The sequence below is a fragment of the Watersipora subatra genome, chromosome 5 (genome assembly GCF_963576615.1).
Source record: "Watersipora subatra chromosome 5, tzWatSuba1.1, whole genome shotgun sequence".
In the NCBI taxonomy this organism is placed as follows: domain Eukaryota; kingdom Metazoa; phylum Bryozoa; class Gymnolaemata; order Cheilostomatida; family Watersiporidae; genus Watersipora; species Watersipora subatra.
This window is the reverse complement of record NC_088712.1, coordinates 65,213,050-65,233,630: the sequence shown is the minus strand read 5'-3', so window position 1 is coordinate 65,233,630 and position 20,581 is coordinate 65,213,050. Positions and strand designations below refer to the sequence as shown.

Sequence of the window (20,581 nt, the reverse complement as noted above, 5' to 3'; positions counted from 1 at the left end):
ATTACTGTTTCAGACCAGATAAAAATTGTACAGCAGTTGAAATGACACCAAGATCTTGCTGTGGGAAAATGCTGTTTTTATCACGCAAATTATGCCAATGCATCTAATCCAGCTTAGGACTACATCACGGCATCTAACCCACCCTAGAGAGGCACCACCACGTCTAGTACCAGCTTAGGACTACAACACGGCATCTAGTACCAGCATAGAGCTTCAACACTACATCTAATCCACAGCTTCCAGCTGCAACAGTGTGTAAAATCTAGCTATAGGACTGCAGCAATGCATCAAACAGCTATGGGAGGGTACATTGCCGTTATATGACTAGCAATCAATATAACCATATATATCAATATATATTATATATCAATATAATATGAGAGTTTTTAGCAGCTCTATGACATTTTTCATTTCTATCAAAGAGCGTATTTTACATTCTCATAACCTCTAGGCCGTAGGAACTAAAAGGATGCACTCACTGGTGACACGAGATGTGGGTTGAACCTCCATTTCTGAGATACCGCTGTCAGTACTGGTCAGTGATGAAACACTTGCCTCCTTCCCTACACTAACCGCTGCTCCGCCTCTAAAACACAATTTGATATTCACAGCCTGTCAATGCAGCTAGAGGTATAAGGTGAGTTCACAGGTCAACTTGACATCACCTTGTAAAGCTGCTAAGGTTCAACAGGTGCTATGCGACAGATTGAATCCTCTACACAAATATCTTTTTACATTGCTTATCAAGGCAAAGTCCTGGCAACTGAAAGACAAATGCCTACTAGTTAAAGAAATGACTTACCTCTTGCACAACCCAGCACCACAGTCTGAGGAGCTTACGCTAGTTTGAGAAGAAGCTTTAGGCAGTCTGACATCGGCATCTGAAAACCGTTTCTTTGTTTGTTCTGATAAGCTAGCTCCAATATGCCCTGTCAAACGTTGCTCACAAATCAATGGGACCATGTCCTAATGAACCAATTTGGCTAAATAATTTTTAGACTAACTGTACACACAAAATTTATCTGGCTGAAACATATCCAGGAAAAATTAGGAAAGAAATGAGAAGTGAGTGATTGTGAGAGGATTAGAGAGAAATAAGAAAGAGACAGGTTGAATGAATCACTGACCCAGAGGAACTGGGAAGTAGTAGTAATTGAACCAATGAGCTGAAATAATGACTAGGAAAGAAATGAGAAGTGAGTGATTGTGAGAGGATTAGAGAGAAATAAGAAAGAGACAGGTTGAATGAATCACTGACCCAGAGGAACTGGGAAGTAGTAGTAGTTGAACCAATGAGCTGAAATAATGACTAGGAAAGAAATGAGAAGTGAGTGATTGTGAGAGGATTAGAGAGAAATAAGAAAGAGACAGGTTGAATGAATCACTGACCCAGAGGAACTGGGAAGTAGTAGTGATTGAACCAATGAGCTGAAATAATGACTAGGAAAGAAATGAGAAGTGAGTGATTGTGAGAGGATTAGAGAGAAATAAGAAAGAGACAGGTTGATTGAATCACTGACCCAGAGGAACTGGGAAGTAGTAGTGATTGAACCAATGAGCTGAAATAATGACTAGGAAAGAAATGAGAAGTGAGTGATTGTGAGAGGATTAGAGAGAAATAAGAAAGAGACAGGTTGATTGAATCACTGACCCAGAGGAACTGGGAAGTAGTAGTAATTGAACCAATGAGCTGAAATAATGACTAGGAAAGAAATGAGAAGTGAGTGATTGTGAGAGGATTAGAGAGAAATAAGAAAGAGACAGGTTGAATGAATCACTGACCCAGAGGAACTGGGAAGTAGTAGTGATTGAACCAATGAGCTGAAATAATGACTAGGAAAGAAATGAGAAGTGAGTGATTGTGAGAGGATTAGAGAGAAATAAGAAAGAGACAGGTTGAATGAATCACTGACCCAGAGGAACTGGGAAGTAGTAGTGATTGAACCAATGAGCTGAAATAATGACTAGGAAAGAAATGAGAAGTGAGTGATTGTGAGAGGATTGGAGAGAAATAAGAAAGAGACAGGTTGAATGAATCACTGACCCAGAGGAACTGGGAAGTAGTAGTGATTGAGTTTGAGTTTAAATACAATTTGAAATGCAGTTTGGAGAAGGTGAGTGAGCAAACTCACTGTTATCTGAACTTTTGTGAGAAAAGGTAGCTGATCTGTGAGCCCGCCTAGACAGCTGCTGCCGGGGAACAGGAGGCTTGGAGAACAAATCCGAGTGGATTTGAGCTACTTTCTCTAAGCGGGTGTCGAAGTCGTCTTGATCCTTGGAAAAAGGGAAAGCACGGGTTGGAGGTAGTTCACAGCATTTGTTGATGGCCAATGGTAGCACAGGCAAAGCTATAGGACACTAAGTAACATTTTGGCTCTGGGCACATGAAAACTCAAGCCTACCTTGAACGGCGTCTCAGGGCTGAGAGTTAGCTTATGTTGTCGTGCGACGGCTGACTGACCAGCTTCTTCTGCAGCAAGAGATTTTTTCTCATTATAAGCTGCACCAGGGTGTAGCAGTTCTGTTGTATCTAGCGGAGAACTTATCACAACCCCATTCTCTACCAGAGCAAGGCACACATAGAATGAATAAACGAATTGGTTGAGATACAAATTCTGCGTTCCACTCGATAGCTCAGACATCGCTGATGGTCAAATAACGATAACCAAGAAATACAATTGGAAAGAACATTAAATAATGGAACGGATATTTACCAAAACGACACAATTTTCAAGAATGCAATCAGGGACTCGAAAAGTATCTAACAAGTGAACAATTAATGACTAGCAGGCAATCTGAGTCAAGCAGTCGGTAAATGTTGCATACCTGCACTGGCTTCAGTGCTCGGGCTACCACTGCAGTTGTGCCTAATGATGATTGCCCTCTTTTTCTGGACCAAACCAGCTGCAGGATGGTTGGGCCTACCCCTGCGTAGCACTCTACAAAATACCAGTCTACAGTGTCTGCTGCTATCCACTAAATAAAAATAAAACAAGCAGGTAGCTACTCTAATCTGAATATACAAGGTAAACATGACTTAAACAGGGAGGTAATTACTCTAGTCTGAATATACAAGGTAAACATGACTTAAACAAGGAGGTAGTTACTCTAGTCTGAATATACAAGGTAAACATGACTTAAACAAGGAGGTAACTACTCTAGTCTGAATATACAAGGTAAACATGACTTAAACAAGGAGGTAACTACTCTAGTCTGAATATACAAGGTAAACATGACTTAAACAAGGAGGTAACTACTCTAGTCTGAATATACAAGATAAACATGACTTAAACAAGGAGGTAACTACTCTAGTCTGAATATACAAGGTAAACATGACTTAAACAGGGAGGTAGTTACTCTAGTCTGAATATACAAGGTAAACATGACTTAAACAAGGAGGTAGTTACTCTAGTCTGAATATACAAGGTAAACATGACTTAAACAAGGAGGTAGTTACTCTAGTCTGAATATACAAGGTAAACATGACTTAAACAAGGAGGTAGTTACTCTAGTCTGAATATACAAGGTAAACATGACTTAAACAAGGAGGTAGTTACTCTAGTCTGAATATACAAGGTAAACATGACTTAAACAAGGAGGTAGTTACTCTAGTCTGAATATACAAGGTAAACATGACTTAAACAGGGAGGTAACTACTCTAATCTGAATATACAAGGTAAACATGACTCAAACAGGGAGGTAGTTACTCTAGTCTGAATATACAAGATAAACATGACTTAAACAGGGAGGTAACTACTCTAATCTGAATATACAAGGTAAACATGACTTAAACAGGGAGGTAACTACTCTAATCTGAATATACAAGGTAAACATGACTCAAACAGGGAGGTAGTTACTCTAGTCTGAATATACAAGATAAACATGACTTAAACAGGGAGGTAACTACTCTAATCTGAATATACAAGGTAAACATGACTTAAACAGGGAGGTAACTACTCTAGTCTGAATATACAAGATAAACTTTACTCAAGAAGAGTGATACTTTAAAATCAATGAAAAGGCAGAACACAAAAGAACATTGAATTGATTTACTAGTCCCATCTCAATATGCTTTCTTACTTATTGTCAGCAGATTTGGCTCTTCTTCGAAGTGTAGCTCTGGCTTGTGACGACTCTCTCTGTGAACGATTTCTGGATAGTGAATGTACCTCTGTGTCCTACAATATGTATCTTTCCAATTAAGCTAAGCCTTAAGAAATTGCTAAATACTGTTTGCAAAAATGATCATGACAGATAAATTCATCTTAACCCTCTCCTTGTGGAACAATTAGGAGGTCAGGGTGGCCTAGTGGTAGTGTCTTTGACTATCAACCATGGAGTTGGTGGTTCGAGCCCTGCTTACTACCGATCTGACAAGAAGCTCTCAGCAAGCTTTTGACCCCAAATAGCTGGGTCTGCTAGATCTAGACCATAACTTGGAGGCCCCGTGTACCATACCGACAATGTGGGCACATTAAAGATCCACCGCTGTCCTTCACACATTGGACAAGTGAAATGGCTACCTGACTCTGTCAGACTAGACGTGGTGCCAAATACACCCCTTCGGGTTAATCTGACAGTTCCAGAAGAAGCTCTTGATAAGTGTTATGGACAGTGTCATGGGGCGGATTATATGATGATGTCAGATGATGACGGTGTCACTGTCCATTATATGACACTGCTCATCGCAGTCATTTTATTGTTAATGCAGTGTTTCAAAATTCAGCAATGATAATCAAGTTCATTTGTATTAAACTGGTTACATCCCATTTAAGAGTTATTATTTTAGCTGCTTCAGAAAAACAAGTGCAGCAAAATTAGTCATTATATAGACTTACTACTGAGTGCCCGACGTTGCACTCGTAATAAAATAACTATCAAATGAATTTAGGCAGCTAGTAATGGGTAAGCTAGCAACTTATAAGGGGCTTGAAGCCAGTTGGACGGTACAGCTAGTCATGACATTACGCATCAGTTATGCTAGTTTTTATCTAGCGCTGCATAAATATGTGTTCAATTATTACTTAGTAACCCTAATTGGATGTGTAGTGTGGTGGGTAGTATACTGTCCGGAGAACTGGAGGCTCTGTGTTCAAATCCAGTGCCAAGCGGATCTTTCATTTCGAAAACTTTATTGCTATAACTGGACACCTGGCCAACAACCACTAAGATCTATGTAGATCGATGGCAGTGACAATGTGTGGCTGGCAACCTAGGAATGTACCATGATGATAACAAGTGGTAAGGAGAGGCAAACGTAAATTTGTTTCTGACATAAAGAGTTAGAGATAAAAAGGAGACATGCTCACCATATGCGAGGAAAAGAGAGACAAGGTGTCGCTGTTAGCAAGGTCGGAGTTGAGATTGAATAAAAACTCTTCGTTGCTCATCGTAGCAGTCTCAGTCTCTCCTGTAAGTAGAGTCAGTGAAACTTGACTAAAACAGCCGTTGAAATGTGAGCTGGTGGTGGAATCGTATCAATCACCACAGAATTATTGATATTAGGTTATCATAATAATAATGATGATTGCAATAGCTAGGATATGATTATTGAGCTAGCAAATGCTGGAGGCAAACGATAGATTTCAATTATACCACGTTATCAATAACCTTAAGGTCGAAATTATTTGATAATACATCAAAATTCTCTGTGCGAGTAGTGTTGAGGGGAGAGCTGAAAGAGATGGAAATAAGAACAGAAAGAGAACTTACCAGTCAGGGAAGAGCCGAAGGAGAGAGAGGTAAAAGCAGGAGAACGAGGTGGGAGCAGGAGAGCTTATCGGTGAGGGAGGAGCTGAAGGAGAACTCACTGGTGGGGGAGTAGATGAAGGAGACAGAGCAGAAGGAAAACCTCCGGTGAGGGAAGAGCAGAAGGAGAGAGAGAGAGAGATAAAAGCAGAAGAAGAGGGAGGTGGGAGCAGAAGGGAACTTACTGGTGAGGGAGGAGCTGAAGTAGGAGGTGGGAGCAGGAGAATTTCCCTGTGTGGGAAGAGCTGAAGGAGAGGGAGGTGGGAGCAGAAGAGGAACTTACCGCTGAGAGGAGAGCTAAAGGAGAGGGAGGTGGGAGCAGAAGGGAACTTACTGGTGAGGGAGAAGCTGAAAGAGAGGGAGGTGGGAGCAGAAGAAGAACTTACCGCTGAGAGAAGAGCTGAAGGAGAGGGAGGTGGGAGCAGAAGGCATCCTGCATCGGACAGAGGCGACATCCTCCTCATTGCTAAAGGCTAATCTCTGGCCCACCATATCCTGCACATAAGCAAGTAACTGTTATCTGGCATGGCAAACAGAGTCGATTCTTATGAACAACAAGGATGTACTTGAAAAGACACATCATTGGTTCTGCTGTCAAAAGAGAGCTGAGCAAATCATGAACCATATTCTTTTCATAGCTACCAGCATCACATTGAAACATCAGTTACAGATTGCGAGACTGTACCAATGAAGAGCAACTGTACACAAGCTAGATAAAAATAAAATGTTTAATAAAATAGTGAAAAGACAACTACCAATAATAAACAGTGCTATCAAGAGAAAGTAATTTAAAAGTGACCTTGGCTGAATTATATTAATGATAATATGCCAATGTATGATATGACATGACGGAAAGATGTGATATCACGTGATAAATACATATGAGAGGCTGTTATGTACAATATTAGATGGCAGCTATAGCATATTATGCAAGATAACAATTTTTCTGTAAGTACTATTAGTACTCAATTAGTACTCAATTAGTGCTCAATTAGTACTCTATTAGTACACTATTAGTACTACCAACTGAGTTAGTTTTGATGTTTCTGTTTTGAGACTAGCAAGCATAGATCAATACTCATATGAACAATTATAAATCTTCAGCAAGTATATTCACAGGTTTGGTTGCTAAGTGGTAAATCATGATATTCTTTAAATTTGTAGATTTAATAGATCTGTTGCTAATAGAGCAAAATACAGACAGCAAATACATTATGAGACCAGACATAGATATTCCCACTGACTACTAACTGAGAACTTCAGAGCTTTGTGGGTAGCACAGATTTTCCATACTCTCCATGCTATAGTACAGACCTCTTTGTAAAGCAAATTTTAATAAACTATTGACTTTTAATTGAAGGCAAAATAACCAATTATATGGATTTAAGTATTTCCAACTTATAATTCCCTTAGTCTTTAATAACAAATCAACTCCAGTACATATACACCTTCTACTAATGCTGCCAATATTCTACTATTGCTGCCAATAAAAAGGATTGCTGATTACCAGTTGATTTATTACTTGATAATCCGCTACACCTTTGTACCTGCTTTCATTCGTCACAAACTCTAATATTCTCAGCGAACTTCATCTGTCTCACTACTTAGCACCATCTAGTTAGGTTTATACGTAACTAGCTTGAGCCCACATGGTTAGCTAATAGATAGAGATGCGTGTGTGTATCCAGGTATAAGGTGTTGTTCCTAGAGATATGCTTAAAGATGTGGTTGCGTCAAAAAGGTCGATTTAATGAAATTAAGACCAATAAAAGGCTAAAACATCAGCTACAATTTGATGTCATTTTTATCTTTGTAGACCATCCTTGTCCAGAGATATATGCGTTTGAATGAGGCCATTTTTTAAAAAGCTCAGATTCTGGCGGGTGCTTCATTTGTGACGTAACTAGTGATACATCTGAAAAGAGTCCACGAGCGATAAATATAAGATCCCTTTATTAGGCAATCATCAGCACAAAGTTTTTATATAGGTCATAATAAATGTTATCATTCATAAAATGCGTTGTCTGTGATCTCAAATTTAAGGATTTTACTCTATTGTTAGATCGCATCGACATTTACTAAATTAATTAACATCGTTACTTTAATGAATTACTCAATCGACACATTTTATTGACGAACAACAGAATTGTAAAAATGCTTCCAGTTCCTGCAAAGGTAACTGAGTTTTCTGAGCATCAAGTGGTCAACGTTTGTGGCAGACAGCTTATAGTTAGAACTGACAGGCGGCATCAGCGTTATGCTACAGAGGAAGATAGGAGGATGGAGGTAAATTTATCTTTTACTTTGAGTCTCCTATAGATATACTGTTGTGTTTACATTCAGATTATATTTCCCTGTTTGAGGCTATGATGTAATTTCCTGTGCGCGCGTGCGAGATACGGATGCACATTTGCACAGTGAGTTCTTGACGGCTTCTTTTTAATCCATAGCATCTAGCAATACAATGACTTAGATTGATGAATACACTAAAGGTAATAAATTGAGTGCTCACGAATACATTTACTAATTAATAGAATCATAACTTTTTGCTATCACCAACCATCGTTTTATAATTTTTAATCATTTCACCTAGCTATATTTGCTTCAAATTCTCTTTGGCAGTTTTAGCTAGTAAATTAGATTTATGATTTGACTTTAAATGTTCACTTCTCACATGTAGAAAGTAAACAAAATCGATTGATCAATGCACATCTTTAACTTCCAGAATCAAAGCTTCGAATCATTGGCTTGGCGTACTTATGCTTTTGTTAAACAATTATTCATTTTTAAAATTACATTGGCAATCTATCCAACTCCCAATTTGAAATCTTTCAGTAGATACGCGTTAGAATGACATATCTATGAATGACATATATTTATTGTCTTTGTTTTAATGATTTCAGAATGTTTATTTGGTCCCACCGACGAAGCAGCTTTGTCAGTGTGGAAACTGCCATAAATGGGAAAAAGAGGCTTGAATGTGTGCTGCATAAACCATGATGTTTTGTTTGAGTTTGCTGCAGTAAATGAATTTGTCCTATTGTATGAGCTGAAACTATGCTGAAATGAAATTTTTTTGCTAGCAAAAATTGTATAATAAAATAATATTGTTGAAGATAATGCAAAACATAATTTGCAGAACATATTGAATACATTATAGCCCTGTTATCATCTGTGCTGAAGTCTTCTCTGATAGATGGATTTATGAAGTGTAATCAGAGCTGAATTGACAGGTACTTTTGAATAGCTCGACTCAATTCCATCAGACCAAATATCAAGTTAAAAAATTTTATGCTCCATCCTACCCTACCAAGTGAAAACAGGTGAGTCCACAAACCGCCAACAAGGTGCAATTATGGCTTTAGTAAACCTTTGGCAGAATCGGTGGGTTAATTTATTTCAACGAACTTGACATTTTGCGTTCACTATTTCGGTCCACTCATAAAACCATTCGTTTTGTACTTGAATTAACTAATCGAATGGACCAGTAAAATTTTCTACAAATTGGTACTAATAATGACTAAATAACGTAGACTATACATGACTTTTTGGGATGCAGTTGGTTTTGCCATATATTCGAACATATTATTTCCAAAGATGGCGGCTTGCCTATTTTATTTAGTAGCTAGTTTCCGGTGTGCGTGCAGCAACTGAGAACTTAGCTGATATAAAGGCGTGATGAAATGAGCTAACTCGGTAGACCGGTAGAATTGGTAGTCGGTACTCCAATGTTTACACAGCGTTTAGAGAAAGCTAATATGACAAGTTTATAATTACCCTCATTTGAGGCGCTTGAAACATTCATAATAATGTATCTGTAGCTGGATTTAAAATTTGATTTTAGTCAACATGAGCAAATACAAAATAAAATATATGCCAATAGAGCTGCATAGGACTGGACTTTTATTACATTAGCTGATGTGAATATGAGAGATAGAGACAGGTTGTATCACGCGTTACATCACTTTGGGCAAGTCTGGGCATGGTTTGTTTTTTGGCCTGAGCGTTTTTACCGTGATCAATTTTTTCCGATTTCAATCTTCAAATATCTTGACAATGAGATCGCCTAACACAACAAACAACCTATCAACTGATAGACAAAACTCAACTCCTACGGTGAAACACAGACAAATGTGCCAGTTACCCATATGGCAGCAAAGACCAGCGCATTAGGTTAGCCGTGACATATTAAGGTCAGTCAAGAATAGGGCTATACAAAGAGTGGATTTAGTTGTAACATGTCAAAAGTGATGTGACAGAAAATGTAAGTCCATCTAAGTTGACTCACCGGAGTCTTCCGTTTGCCTCCACTAAGTCTCCGGATAAGTTTTTTAGTTCTGCTAGAGCTGCGAGATCGTTTGGGAGACAAATCGGGACCAGCGGAGAGACTTCTACAATATAAATTAGACACTGGTCATGCAGATAAAAGAAACTCCTGGGTGGCGGACTATGTAATCTCATACTACGAAAATAGATCAACCATTCTAAAAGACTAACTTTTTGATATTATGTGAGAAGATTGATATGAATATTTGAACAAACACACAAGGCGAGTTACTTAAGACATTTAAAGATTATGAAGTATTCCAGTTTTTTGCGTGAGAATAGAATATAAATAAGTGAGTATAATACATAAACAATGAAATATATGAGCAAAGTTAGTCTAATCTCTCCAGCTAGTGTACATGTACATAGATCAGAGTTGTAGGTCACCACCTCTACCTATGAATGTTTCACTCCCTGCATTGCCAAGGCTACAACTCCCTTTCCCTGTCTCTAAAAGAGTATGAAAATCAAACCTATTATCATTGATATTCATGTTATCAACATCTACAGTGGTGATACAAATTATGGAACCGCCTTTGAGTTTTAATACATAATGCTCTATAATGGCTCTCATATTAGTTATATTGAGTCCAGATATGGAAAGTTATATATCATTAGAAAGGAAATTTTATCAGCTGTCTCATTGTTTCTTTTTTTCCGCATCCAAACATAATTCCATCGCTAGTGCTGTTAAAAGTGCAACTAGTCAAGGTGTTTCATAACAAGTCACTTTTTCAAAAATAGCAGTCTGGTGAATGATGTCTAGAATTCCCAAATTCTTTGATCTGCTCAGTTTAACAATCATCTAAGACAACAATTGCATTAGAGTGAGACATTGTGCATTATGCAACGTAACCCAAGTAGAATTGAAAAGTCCTTCTGCTCTCAGTAAAAGTCATTCTAATAACTTCATCATCATGCCTCAACATCTCACGAAAAAAAGTGTGCCCTAATATTCACCTTCATCAGCAAGGGAAATCGCAGAGGGAAATTGCAAGGGAAGTAGTTTGCTCTAAGAAAGGTGTATTTACAACATTCTGCAGATGGAAGGAAACTGGTCAAGTTGAAAAAAGGGCTGGTAGGGGAAGGAAAAGCTAGCAACAGATCGAGTGACCAGACGCCTAGTGAGATTTTCTTTGGTTGATAAACATCTAACCAGTCCCCTGCTAGCCAGAGAGTTAAAAGAATCAACAGGTACAGAGTTAGCACCATCAACTGTTCGCAAATCATTGAGAGATAATGGCTTACGAAGCTGTAAAGCTCGTAGAAAACCTTTGTTATCATCTCGACAAAGAAAGGCTCATTGACAATGGGCAAAAAATCGTGTGAATTGGTCACCAGAATACTGGAGAGCAGTATTATTCAGCGATGAAAGCTCATTTACTGTGCAAAATCACTCTGGCAACAATTATGTAAAAAGGAGACCTGGTGAAGAGTCTAAACTAGAATGTATTTTACCTACGATAAAGCATTCCACCTCAGTAATGGTCTGGGGTTGTCTCTCCACTGCTGGTCCTGGTAGATTACATTATGTTGATGGTATGATGAATGCAGAAAAATATTGTGGAGTACTACAAAGTGTGATGATACCATCTGCTAGAAGTCTGTTTGATAGAGAGTGGCTGTTCCAGCAAGATAATGCTCCATGCCACACAGCCAGAAGAGTAAAGAAGTGGTTTGCTGACAATAATGTTAACACTCTGACTCGGCCTGCTCAGTCACCAGACCTTAACCCAATTGAAAATTTGTGTAGCAGGATAGGCAATCTCGTAACTAAAGACAACCCCACTAATAAAAGAAGATTGATGAAGCTTATTGTGCAATCCTGGCAGCGAATAGTGGCACCTGAAGAGCTTCAGACGCTGACAGACAGTATGCCCAGGCGCTGCCGAGCAGTGATGGACAACAAAGGCTGGCAAACCAAGTATTGTTCATCTTAAGGACTAAAACAGCTCTTTTCAAAGCTACTATCCCTTGTTTTTAAGTTAATTCACAATAAAAGCCATTTCAAAAAAAAGAAATATGTTATTTTATGACTTTTGGTCAGACACTATTTGATAAAAATGATAACTGTACAGTAACTCTCTGACAGCTTTCAGTAAACCTCTAATAATCTTTTCATAGAACATACGATTTAGTTTCAATTTAAGTTTATCAAAAAGCCAACATTGTGACAAATCAAATGATATATAATTTTTTATAGTTATGTAGAATTTTGATTGTAGAAAAAACAAACGAAACTTAGAATTCATTGCTGTGTAACGAAAATTAGAGGCGGTTCCATAATTTGTATCACCACTGTATATATATATTTCTCAAAGTTTGTGTGTGTGTATGTGTGTCCCTCCGACTATAGCTATTAAAATCTTGGAATAAATAATCCATACCGACCAAGATCTGATCTCGGACCCTCCCGTTCACCAATCCGACATCGTACCAATTAGGCCACAGAGATTGATTTATTCGCTAGCCAATATACAGTCAAACATGGATAACTCGCTCACGGATAGCTCGAGCGAATGGTTAATTCGAACGGTTTCTTTGGTCCGTTCCCACGTAATGATAAATTGCTATAGATAACTCGAACTCAACACTGTTAACTCGAACTGTTTTTTGCCCAACGGCTACCGAAACAGTTGTTATCGCTTTAGAAAATCACTTTATTCCAAGCCATAGAGGTAAACCCCAACTTTTCGTAATTCATAAGCGTTGTTATTACCACCATCAGCAAAATATTTTTGTCAATGACTTTTCTAAAGGTTTGGTGAAATTTGATTTATACCAAACATCCGCTTATATTAGCGATATTATATTAGCGATCGCCCTTCGGAAGCAAGGTAAAGTGAGGTAATCTTTGCATAAATTTCAAGAAAAATCGGCAAAATTGATCGTGGGTAAAACGCTCAAAAGAAAAAGATGTCTTTTCTTCTGAGCATTTCAACAACGATCAAGTTTTGCCAATGTCAATCTAAAAAACGTCCTGGCAATAACGTCACCTCAAACCACAAACCAATCTCATGTGATAGAAAAATCTCTATACTTTTTGATAAAAACGTTTTAAACTTTACATTAGAAGCATTTAATTTGAAACAAGCCATTTGTGCTTTTGATTTATATTATAGTTTGTATATGTACATGTATCTACTAATAAATAAGTAAATACATGGACTTGTGACAGTGCTCTGATAACTTGAACGCCCTGATAATTCGAACACTTTTGCTGGGTCCCGTGAAGTTCAAGTTATCCATGTTTAACTGTATGTCACTATATGGGAGCAAATTAGTGCTGGGCACAGGTAATAAAACTCATTGAACTTGCGAGTTTATCTTCTCTCGAGAAATAGAAATTTTGAGCAATTCGATCTTGTGAGTTCGGTTACTGACTGGCGAGTTCGGGTTTTGGTACACGGATCCATCAAGTACAAATGTAGAGTGAACAAAAAACTCGGTCTATTGCGCCCTGCGCTCTTGACTGTTTAACAACCTGCCTGTTAACGCTGCGAGCACGAATGTCGCTCGATAAAATATAGTGAGAAATAATAAATAAATTGAATAGAATTATTATTGCATTGTAAATTTTAAGATATGTCTGATGTTTAGAAAATTTAAACATAAAATCTGTATAAACAAACCCAATACTCAAAAAAACCCGTTAGCCATGAAGTACTCGTGCCAAGCACTGCCAGCTACCCGATGCTCGAAAAACTCGAATGGAAAGAGGCGAGTCTAAACTCGTTGATCAAGATGTACTCGTGCCCAGCAGTAGAGCAAATACTAACGGCTTTGCGTACTACGCAGGGTGATTGCGTAAGTAACTGATTGTCATTAGTTCGCTTACTAAAAATTTCCATTGGCAATCTGCCAGGCTAATAGCAAGTGGCAGGCAACTCTCATTACTTCTCATTGTTTATAAGTTGAATTTTAATACCCGGGCAACGTCGGGAAGCACAGCTACTTGTTTATGTATGAACAATGTTATTGTAAAAAATGATATATATATATATATAACAATGTTTATAATAACAGATATATAAAAATGGTGAGGCTGACGGCATTTATGGCGATCCACTAAAGGAGAGTGTATAATATAGGCGACATTAGCATCGCTTCGACTGTGAAAGAGCTAAATTTATCTTCCCAAATTCTGTTGAACTAGTCCAAAAATATTGCGTCACCCTTTAATTGAACGCCACCTCTAATTAAATGCCAATATCGTGAAAGGCTTGAGAAATAGAACGCCATGGCATTTAAATAGAGGTTTTATGGTATACGATTGTATACACCTGAACACAGTGGCTGACATGACTAGTATTGAAGTAGAACTTATCCAGCTTCTCCAAGTACTTCTTCCTTTCACTGCCTGACTATAAAGTCACAAGCTTTCTATAAATGAAAGAGCTCACCTTCTCCTCTTACTGAAGGGACTTCTTATACCTGTCCAAGATTTCTTTCTGCTACGAGCATTGGCAAGCCTGCTGTCATCATAACTGCTGGAGTTCATAGAACTTGTTGTCTGGTTGCTGAGAATGGAGTTTTGATTGGATGACTCAAATACATTGTCTGGAAAAGTGAGACACCAGCGGATAACAAACCACACGCATATGCAAATAGATTTTCTGTTGCAGCCCATGGGATTTGCTAGCAACCTTTTGTAGTCATTGCATATAGAGAGCCTTTCGGGTGCTATGTGCAAAAGATGTACTATATGCCATATGAGAAAGGCTATCTCTATTCTCAATAAGCATGATATAGACTCAGCCACCTCAACACCTGAATAGCCCTATCCATATCAACATCAGAATACCCCTGCCCATATCGACACCAGAATAGGCCTATCCCTATTAACGCGAGAATACCCATGTCCATATCAACACGAGAATACCCATGTCCATATCAACACTAGAATACCCATGTCCATATCAACATCAGAATAGCCCTGTCCACATCAACAATAGAATAGCCCTGCCCATATCAACAATAGAATAGCCCTGGCCATCTCAACACCAGAATAGCCATGTCCATCTCAACACCAAAATAGCCATGTCCATATCAACACCAGAATAGCCCTGTCCATCTCAATACCAGAATAGCCATGTCCATCTCAACACCAGAAGAGCCCTGTCCATCTCAAGACCAGAATACCCCTGTCCATATCAACACTAGAATAGCCCTGCCCATATCAACACTAAAATAGCCCTGCCCATATCAACACTAAAATAGCCCTGCCCATATAAACACCAGAATAGCCATGTCCATCTCAACACCAGAATAGCCCTGTTCATCTCAACACAAGAGGAACCCTACCAACAAACAAGTAGTTCCTTTTCTTCTACAAGAATAGAGCAGTATTCATCTAAAGAAATGTAGCTGGTCTGCCAAGGGTTTTACCACCCTTCCTCAGCAAACATATGGCACAGTCCAACCCACAAGCAACTGAGGCTACAAATCTCAGCGAAACATGTTGACTGAGTTCTTCATATATAAATGCTGAAGTCAATAAAGAGCAAACATACCTGAGCTCCTGCTCTGTAGTCTAAGTTTAGAAAGTGGAGTTCCAAGAAAGCTTGATTGGTTTAGTATAGCTTTACTGTAAGAGAGTAACAGTTGATCAGTTGTCAAGTGTTAGGGATCAATAGATCATAGCATATTAAACATGATAAAAGTCAGCAGGTGATGAACAAACCCGCCTCCTCTCATCAGCACCTCTGTCAAGCCCACCTGTGATTCACTACTGAATATGGGACAGACACGAGACGCTCTTGCTTCAACAATTAATCCTTTGAACCCTGATGGCTGGTATTCCGGCATTGCGTGGGGTGTGTCAGAAACCCTAAGGACCGGAATACCGGCAACCACATGGTTCTGTTTACAAATGCTGTTTCTAAGTAACCGTGTGAACCAATCAAATTGATTCTTGCACATTGATTCTTGATAGCATTAAACCACAATTTCACTTCCATTTCTAAACTTTTTCAAATATCTTTATCTAGGGCCTTCATTATAATAACGACTTTACTGGGATGATATAGCGATAAAAAATTGAAACGACTTGTTTGTTGGTATGTTATGGATGATTGTGATGCAGATGAAGGAATATATGACACCAATTATAATTTGGCAGATTATTTTGAGTCTTAAAACGATGATGAACGTGCGCTCGATAAATACGATGCTGTCAAAATTTTTAGAAGTTCTTAATATCGTTTTTATGGTTTTAGCCCGAAGAACTGTAAAACATATTTTTTTACATTTGGTGACATTAGCTGTGTGTTGCTGGGCTTGTTTTGCCAAATATTATCGAATTACAAGCATATATAGATAGATTTAATAAAAGTTTCAAAACTTCCTATCGTCTGAAAAATTGCCCAGGGATACTGACACACATTGACAAGGACAGCCAGGGTTCAAAGGGTTAAAACGGTAGAGTTCTAGGCTAATTTGCAAAGACAAAAGATTTTAACTGAAACATAATCACCAGCATGAAAACACAACTCTCACTTTCGAAAGAGGAAGTGCTAGCATCAGTGAACCATCACAGAAGAAAAAAGGAAAGAGGAGAAAAGAGAGAGAGAAATGAGTCCAGACCGTTTCTGGAGAGAGAAGCCTGCAGTGTCCCCACTTAGGCTTTTCTGCATTATCTGAGGAGTGGCAGAGCTCATGTCTATGGCAGAGTCATGGGAATCGGTGAGCACTTGTCGGCACCCATGGTCTTCTAGACTCTTCAGCAGGTTAAGGTCATCAGGAACAGAAGCTGACCTACGGCTGGCCTTAGACTTAATCTTCTCAACACTTCTCCGAATGCTTCCCACAATGCCTACCACAGCCAAAATCCTTAACTTGGAATATATCTTGCAAAAAAGTATTCGTGTGTAAATGGAATGACCTGAGAATGTATTCAGCGCAGTGAGAATGAGTCTAACAAGACCTTCTGTTTCACAAACTTGTCTGTGTTTAGAGAAACTAATATGTAAAACTATGCTACGTAAAAAGACTGGTAGCAACACAGATCCCTAGTAGACCGCCCAGACATCTACCTATACCGATATATGAGTTCACGCAATATAATATTTCCCTGGTGGTTTGTTACGACTCCCATAACCTGCAAATTGTGTTGAGCAGAGTGTATATGACAATGAAAACAAAGTGTTGAACAGAGTCTATATGACAGTGAAAACAAACCATAAAAAAAGGCTCAACTGTATTCAAACATATAGAACCGATAAGTGAGCATAAATCTAAGAGATCAGGTGATATTGATTAACCCTTTCGCGGGCGAATTTTCAAAACTAAATCAAACTCCCATGGGCGAATTAATTTTTCAAAAAATCAATTTTTTTAAAAGGTTCATACACTTTTCTGTGTTTTATTATGTGCATATATCTATGTTTAAAGATGCATATGTTTACATTTATATGTCCATAGACATATATATATATATATTATAAACAAATAAAAATGTATAAGATAAAAATATATGCGTTTCATAATAATTGTCTATTTACGACTGATATTTTCGAAAGCATTCTCCTTTACAAAGGCCCACATCACAGTCTTTGCACTATGTACTTATTCGTGTAAAAAAGAGCTCCCACAAAGATGTACTTCCTGGATTGGGTGGCTAAAAAAAATTTTAAAATACTCTACTGGTTGAGCATCTACTGGAGTAAATACTGGGCCTGTCACTGCTACAAAGTGCTGAATTGTAGGAGATTTATCTCTGTTTATGTTGGTTATATTCTTCCAGGCACTGGCATCACTCCTACTTACATCCTCATTACTGGTACCAGCCTTTTCATCACTGTCACTTCCAGATGTAAAGTCATTCCAATCACAATCCAAACCTGATTCACTGTAATCTCTTGCTACTAAATCTAAAAAGTCACTGTCAGCTCTGAATCTCTTAGTAATTTCGGGACTAGTAATTGCTTTATTAGAATAATTTCGGGAGGTTCTTTTAAAAGTCGCCATGACGGTAAACTAAAATCAAACTCTCGAAAAATTCGGTAAATAAAAGCTAAAACCGAACCAAGAAAAATAAAGGTAGATAAATTATTCAGAACAATTTTCTAATTTTTTTCGAAAGTTTATTTATTCATCACTGCTAAAGACGATCGTTTTTTTTTCAACCTTAAAGTCAATTTTTGAGGCTAACCGAAACTACTATATCGTAGCTTGCTATTGGTAAAAAAAGTAAACAAAAAACGGCTTTTAGCTAACCAGAAACTACAATAATAAAATACGTTACCGAAACGACAAAAACGTCGCACTGCCCATTAGCAGCCGTATCGCAAAGCGACAAAAAATGTCGCTCTGCCCGCGCAAGGGTTAAGAACTGCAGGTTTGACCAAAGAAGGCAAATATAAATGGCAAATGTGACAGTGTGTATCTAGAAGGGTAACCAAACAAAGTATGCATGCTCTCAATAAGATGAACGACCTCCTCGAGCCTCTGCACATCTCATAATACTGGCATACTTACGTGAGGAGCTCAACCCTAGAGATACAGTCAATGTAAGTATCGTATTCACTAATATGGTAGCAATGTTTAGACAGAAATACTAGCAGTGTTCCGGCAAAGAGCGTGAGGTAAAGAGAGCTGACAAAAAACACACAACTTCCGTGACAAGTGTGTATTTGTAGCCTCAATGTCATTGGAAACACATGTGATAGGGGTTTGTTGATATTTTAATGTCACACTACGGGCATGGGTTTAGATCCTCTGTATTATCCGTAAATCATACTGCGGGCATGGGTTCAAAGCCTCAGTATCACACACAAATCACACTGCGGGCATGGGTTCATAGGTTCAGAGTCACACATGAATCACACTGCGGGCACGGGTTCATAGCCTCAGTATTATCCGTAAATCATATTGCGGGTCAGGGTTCACAGTCTCATTGTTAAACATATCTCAATATCGTACCTTGAAGAGAGCCACTCCGCCTCTTCTTCCTCAAAGACGGAGCAGACGAGCTGGCCTCTAAAGAGTCGTTCTCTATTTGATTAGCCTCCAATGACCTCAGCATCACCACCTTCTCCTCTATCGAGGGTGGGACAGCACCTACACACGGTAGCAAAGCTTGTACTACACCAAATAGCGTTCAGCATTTCAGCAATGTACCACACAACAGGCTGGAACTGATAACCTGTGACTACTAAAGTCAATTATATACGCAATCATATAAACCAACTTTCAGACACATAACACTGACCATCCAAGATCAGTCAGTGACCTGACGTGCACCTACCAATGTTGATAACATTTTCGATGCAGAGCCGCACTGCTTCCGTCTGCAGGCTGACATGTTTGCTATGCTCTTTTGTTTGGAATATGTTGGGAGTGAGACAAACAGCAAGGTTATGGGCATTCATCTTGTTCACCTGACAAAAGACGACAATTGTGCCCAAGCAGTTCCAACAAGGCCACAAGCAGTTGTCTTCCTACTAGTGGTCGAGTAGTAATAACAAGAGTGTGACACAGTGGGACAGGTGGCAAGAGAGGGTTCAGTAGTAATGACATGAGTGTGATACAGTGGAACAGGTGACAAGAAAAGGTTAAGTAGTAATAACAAGAGTGTGACACAGTGGGACAGGTGGCAAGAGAGGGTTCAGTAGTAATGACTAGAGTGTGACACAGTGGGACAGGAGGCAAGAGAGGGTTCAGTAGTAATGACAAGAGTGTGACACAGCGGGACAGGTGACAAGAGAAGGTTGAGTAGTAATGACAAGAGTGTGATACAGTGGGACAGGTGACAAGAGAAGGTTGAGTAGTAATGACTAGAGTGTGACACAGTGGGACAGGTGGCCAGAGAGGGTTCAGCAGTAATGACAAGAGTGTGACACAGCGGGACAGGTGACAAGAGAAGGTTGAGTAGTAATGACAAGAGTGTGACACAGTGGGACAGGTGGCCAGAGAGGGTTCAGCAGTAATGACAAGAGTGTGACACAGTGGGACAGGTGGCCAGAGAGGGTTCAGCAGTAATGACAAGAGTGTGACACAGCGGGACAGGTGACAAGAGAAGGTTGAGTAGTAATGACAAGAGTGTGACACAGTGGGACAGGTGGCCTGAGAGGGTTCAGCAGTAATGACAAGAGTGTGATACAGGGGGACAGGAGGCAAGAGAGGGTTCAGTAGTAATGACATGAGTGTGATACAGTGGAACAGGTGACAAGAGAAGGTTGAGTAGTAATGACAAGAGTGTGACACAGTGGGACAGGTGACAAGAGAAGGTTGAGTAGTAATCACAAGAGTGTGATACAGTGGGACAGGAGGCAAGAGAGGGTTCAGTAGTAATGACTAGTGCGTGAAACAGTGGGACAGGTGGCAAGAGAGGGTTCAGTAGTAATGACAAGAGTGAGACACAGTGGGACAGGCAGATGACAAAAAAGTTCAACCTCACAAGGTGTTGTTTGAAGTTGATCTATGACATTAGATTTAAACCTCACAGATTGATCGAGCTGTGGTCAAAAGCACCACATTCACAGTGTGTAATGAATGTTTCTTACCA

At 39.0% G+C, this 20,581-nt stretch overlaps 1 protein-coding gene across 1 annotated transcript in view; it reads right to left on the bottom strand.

Moving 5' to 3' along the window:
• The window catches only part of LOC137396430 (serine-rich adhesin for platelets-like), a 47,914-nt gene that overhangs the window by 11,246 nt on the left and 16,087 nt on the right, over window positions 1–20,581 (bottom strand). Inside the window, exons 6-19 of the mRNA XM_068082709.1 lie at window positions 19,322–19,454; window positions 18,997–19,134; window positions 16,660–16,888; window positions 15,588–15,661; window positions 14,478–14,634; window positions 10,037–10,139; window positions 6,135–6,243; window positions 5,310–5,410; window positions 4,081–4,178; window positions 2,827–2,939; window positions 2,403–2,560; window positions 2,133–2,274; window positions 803–929; window positions 480–586 (exon numbers count right to left, since the gene is read on the bottom strand). Coding sequence (XP_067938810.1) covers window positions 480–586; window positions 803–929; window positions 2,133–2,274; window positions 2,403–2,560; window positions 2,827–2,939; window positions 4,081–4,178; window positions 5,310–5,410; window positions 6,135–6,243; window positions 10,037–10,139; window positions 14,478–14,634; window positions 15,588–15,661; window positions 16,660–16,888; window positions 18,997–19,134; window positions 19,322–19,454 — 1,789 coding nt within the window. The remainder of the gene's footprint in view (window positions 1–479; window positions 587–802; window positions 930–2,132; window positions 2,275–2,402; window positions 2,561–2,826; window positions 2,940–4,080; window positions 4,179–5,309; window positions 5,411–6,134; window positions 6,244–10,036; window positions 10,140–14,477; window positions 14,635–15,587; window positions 15,662–16,659; window positions 16,889–18,996; window positions 19,135–19,321; window positions 19,455–20,581) is intronic.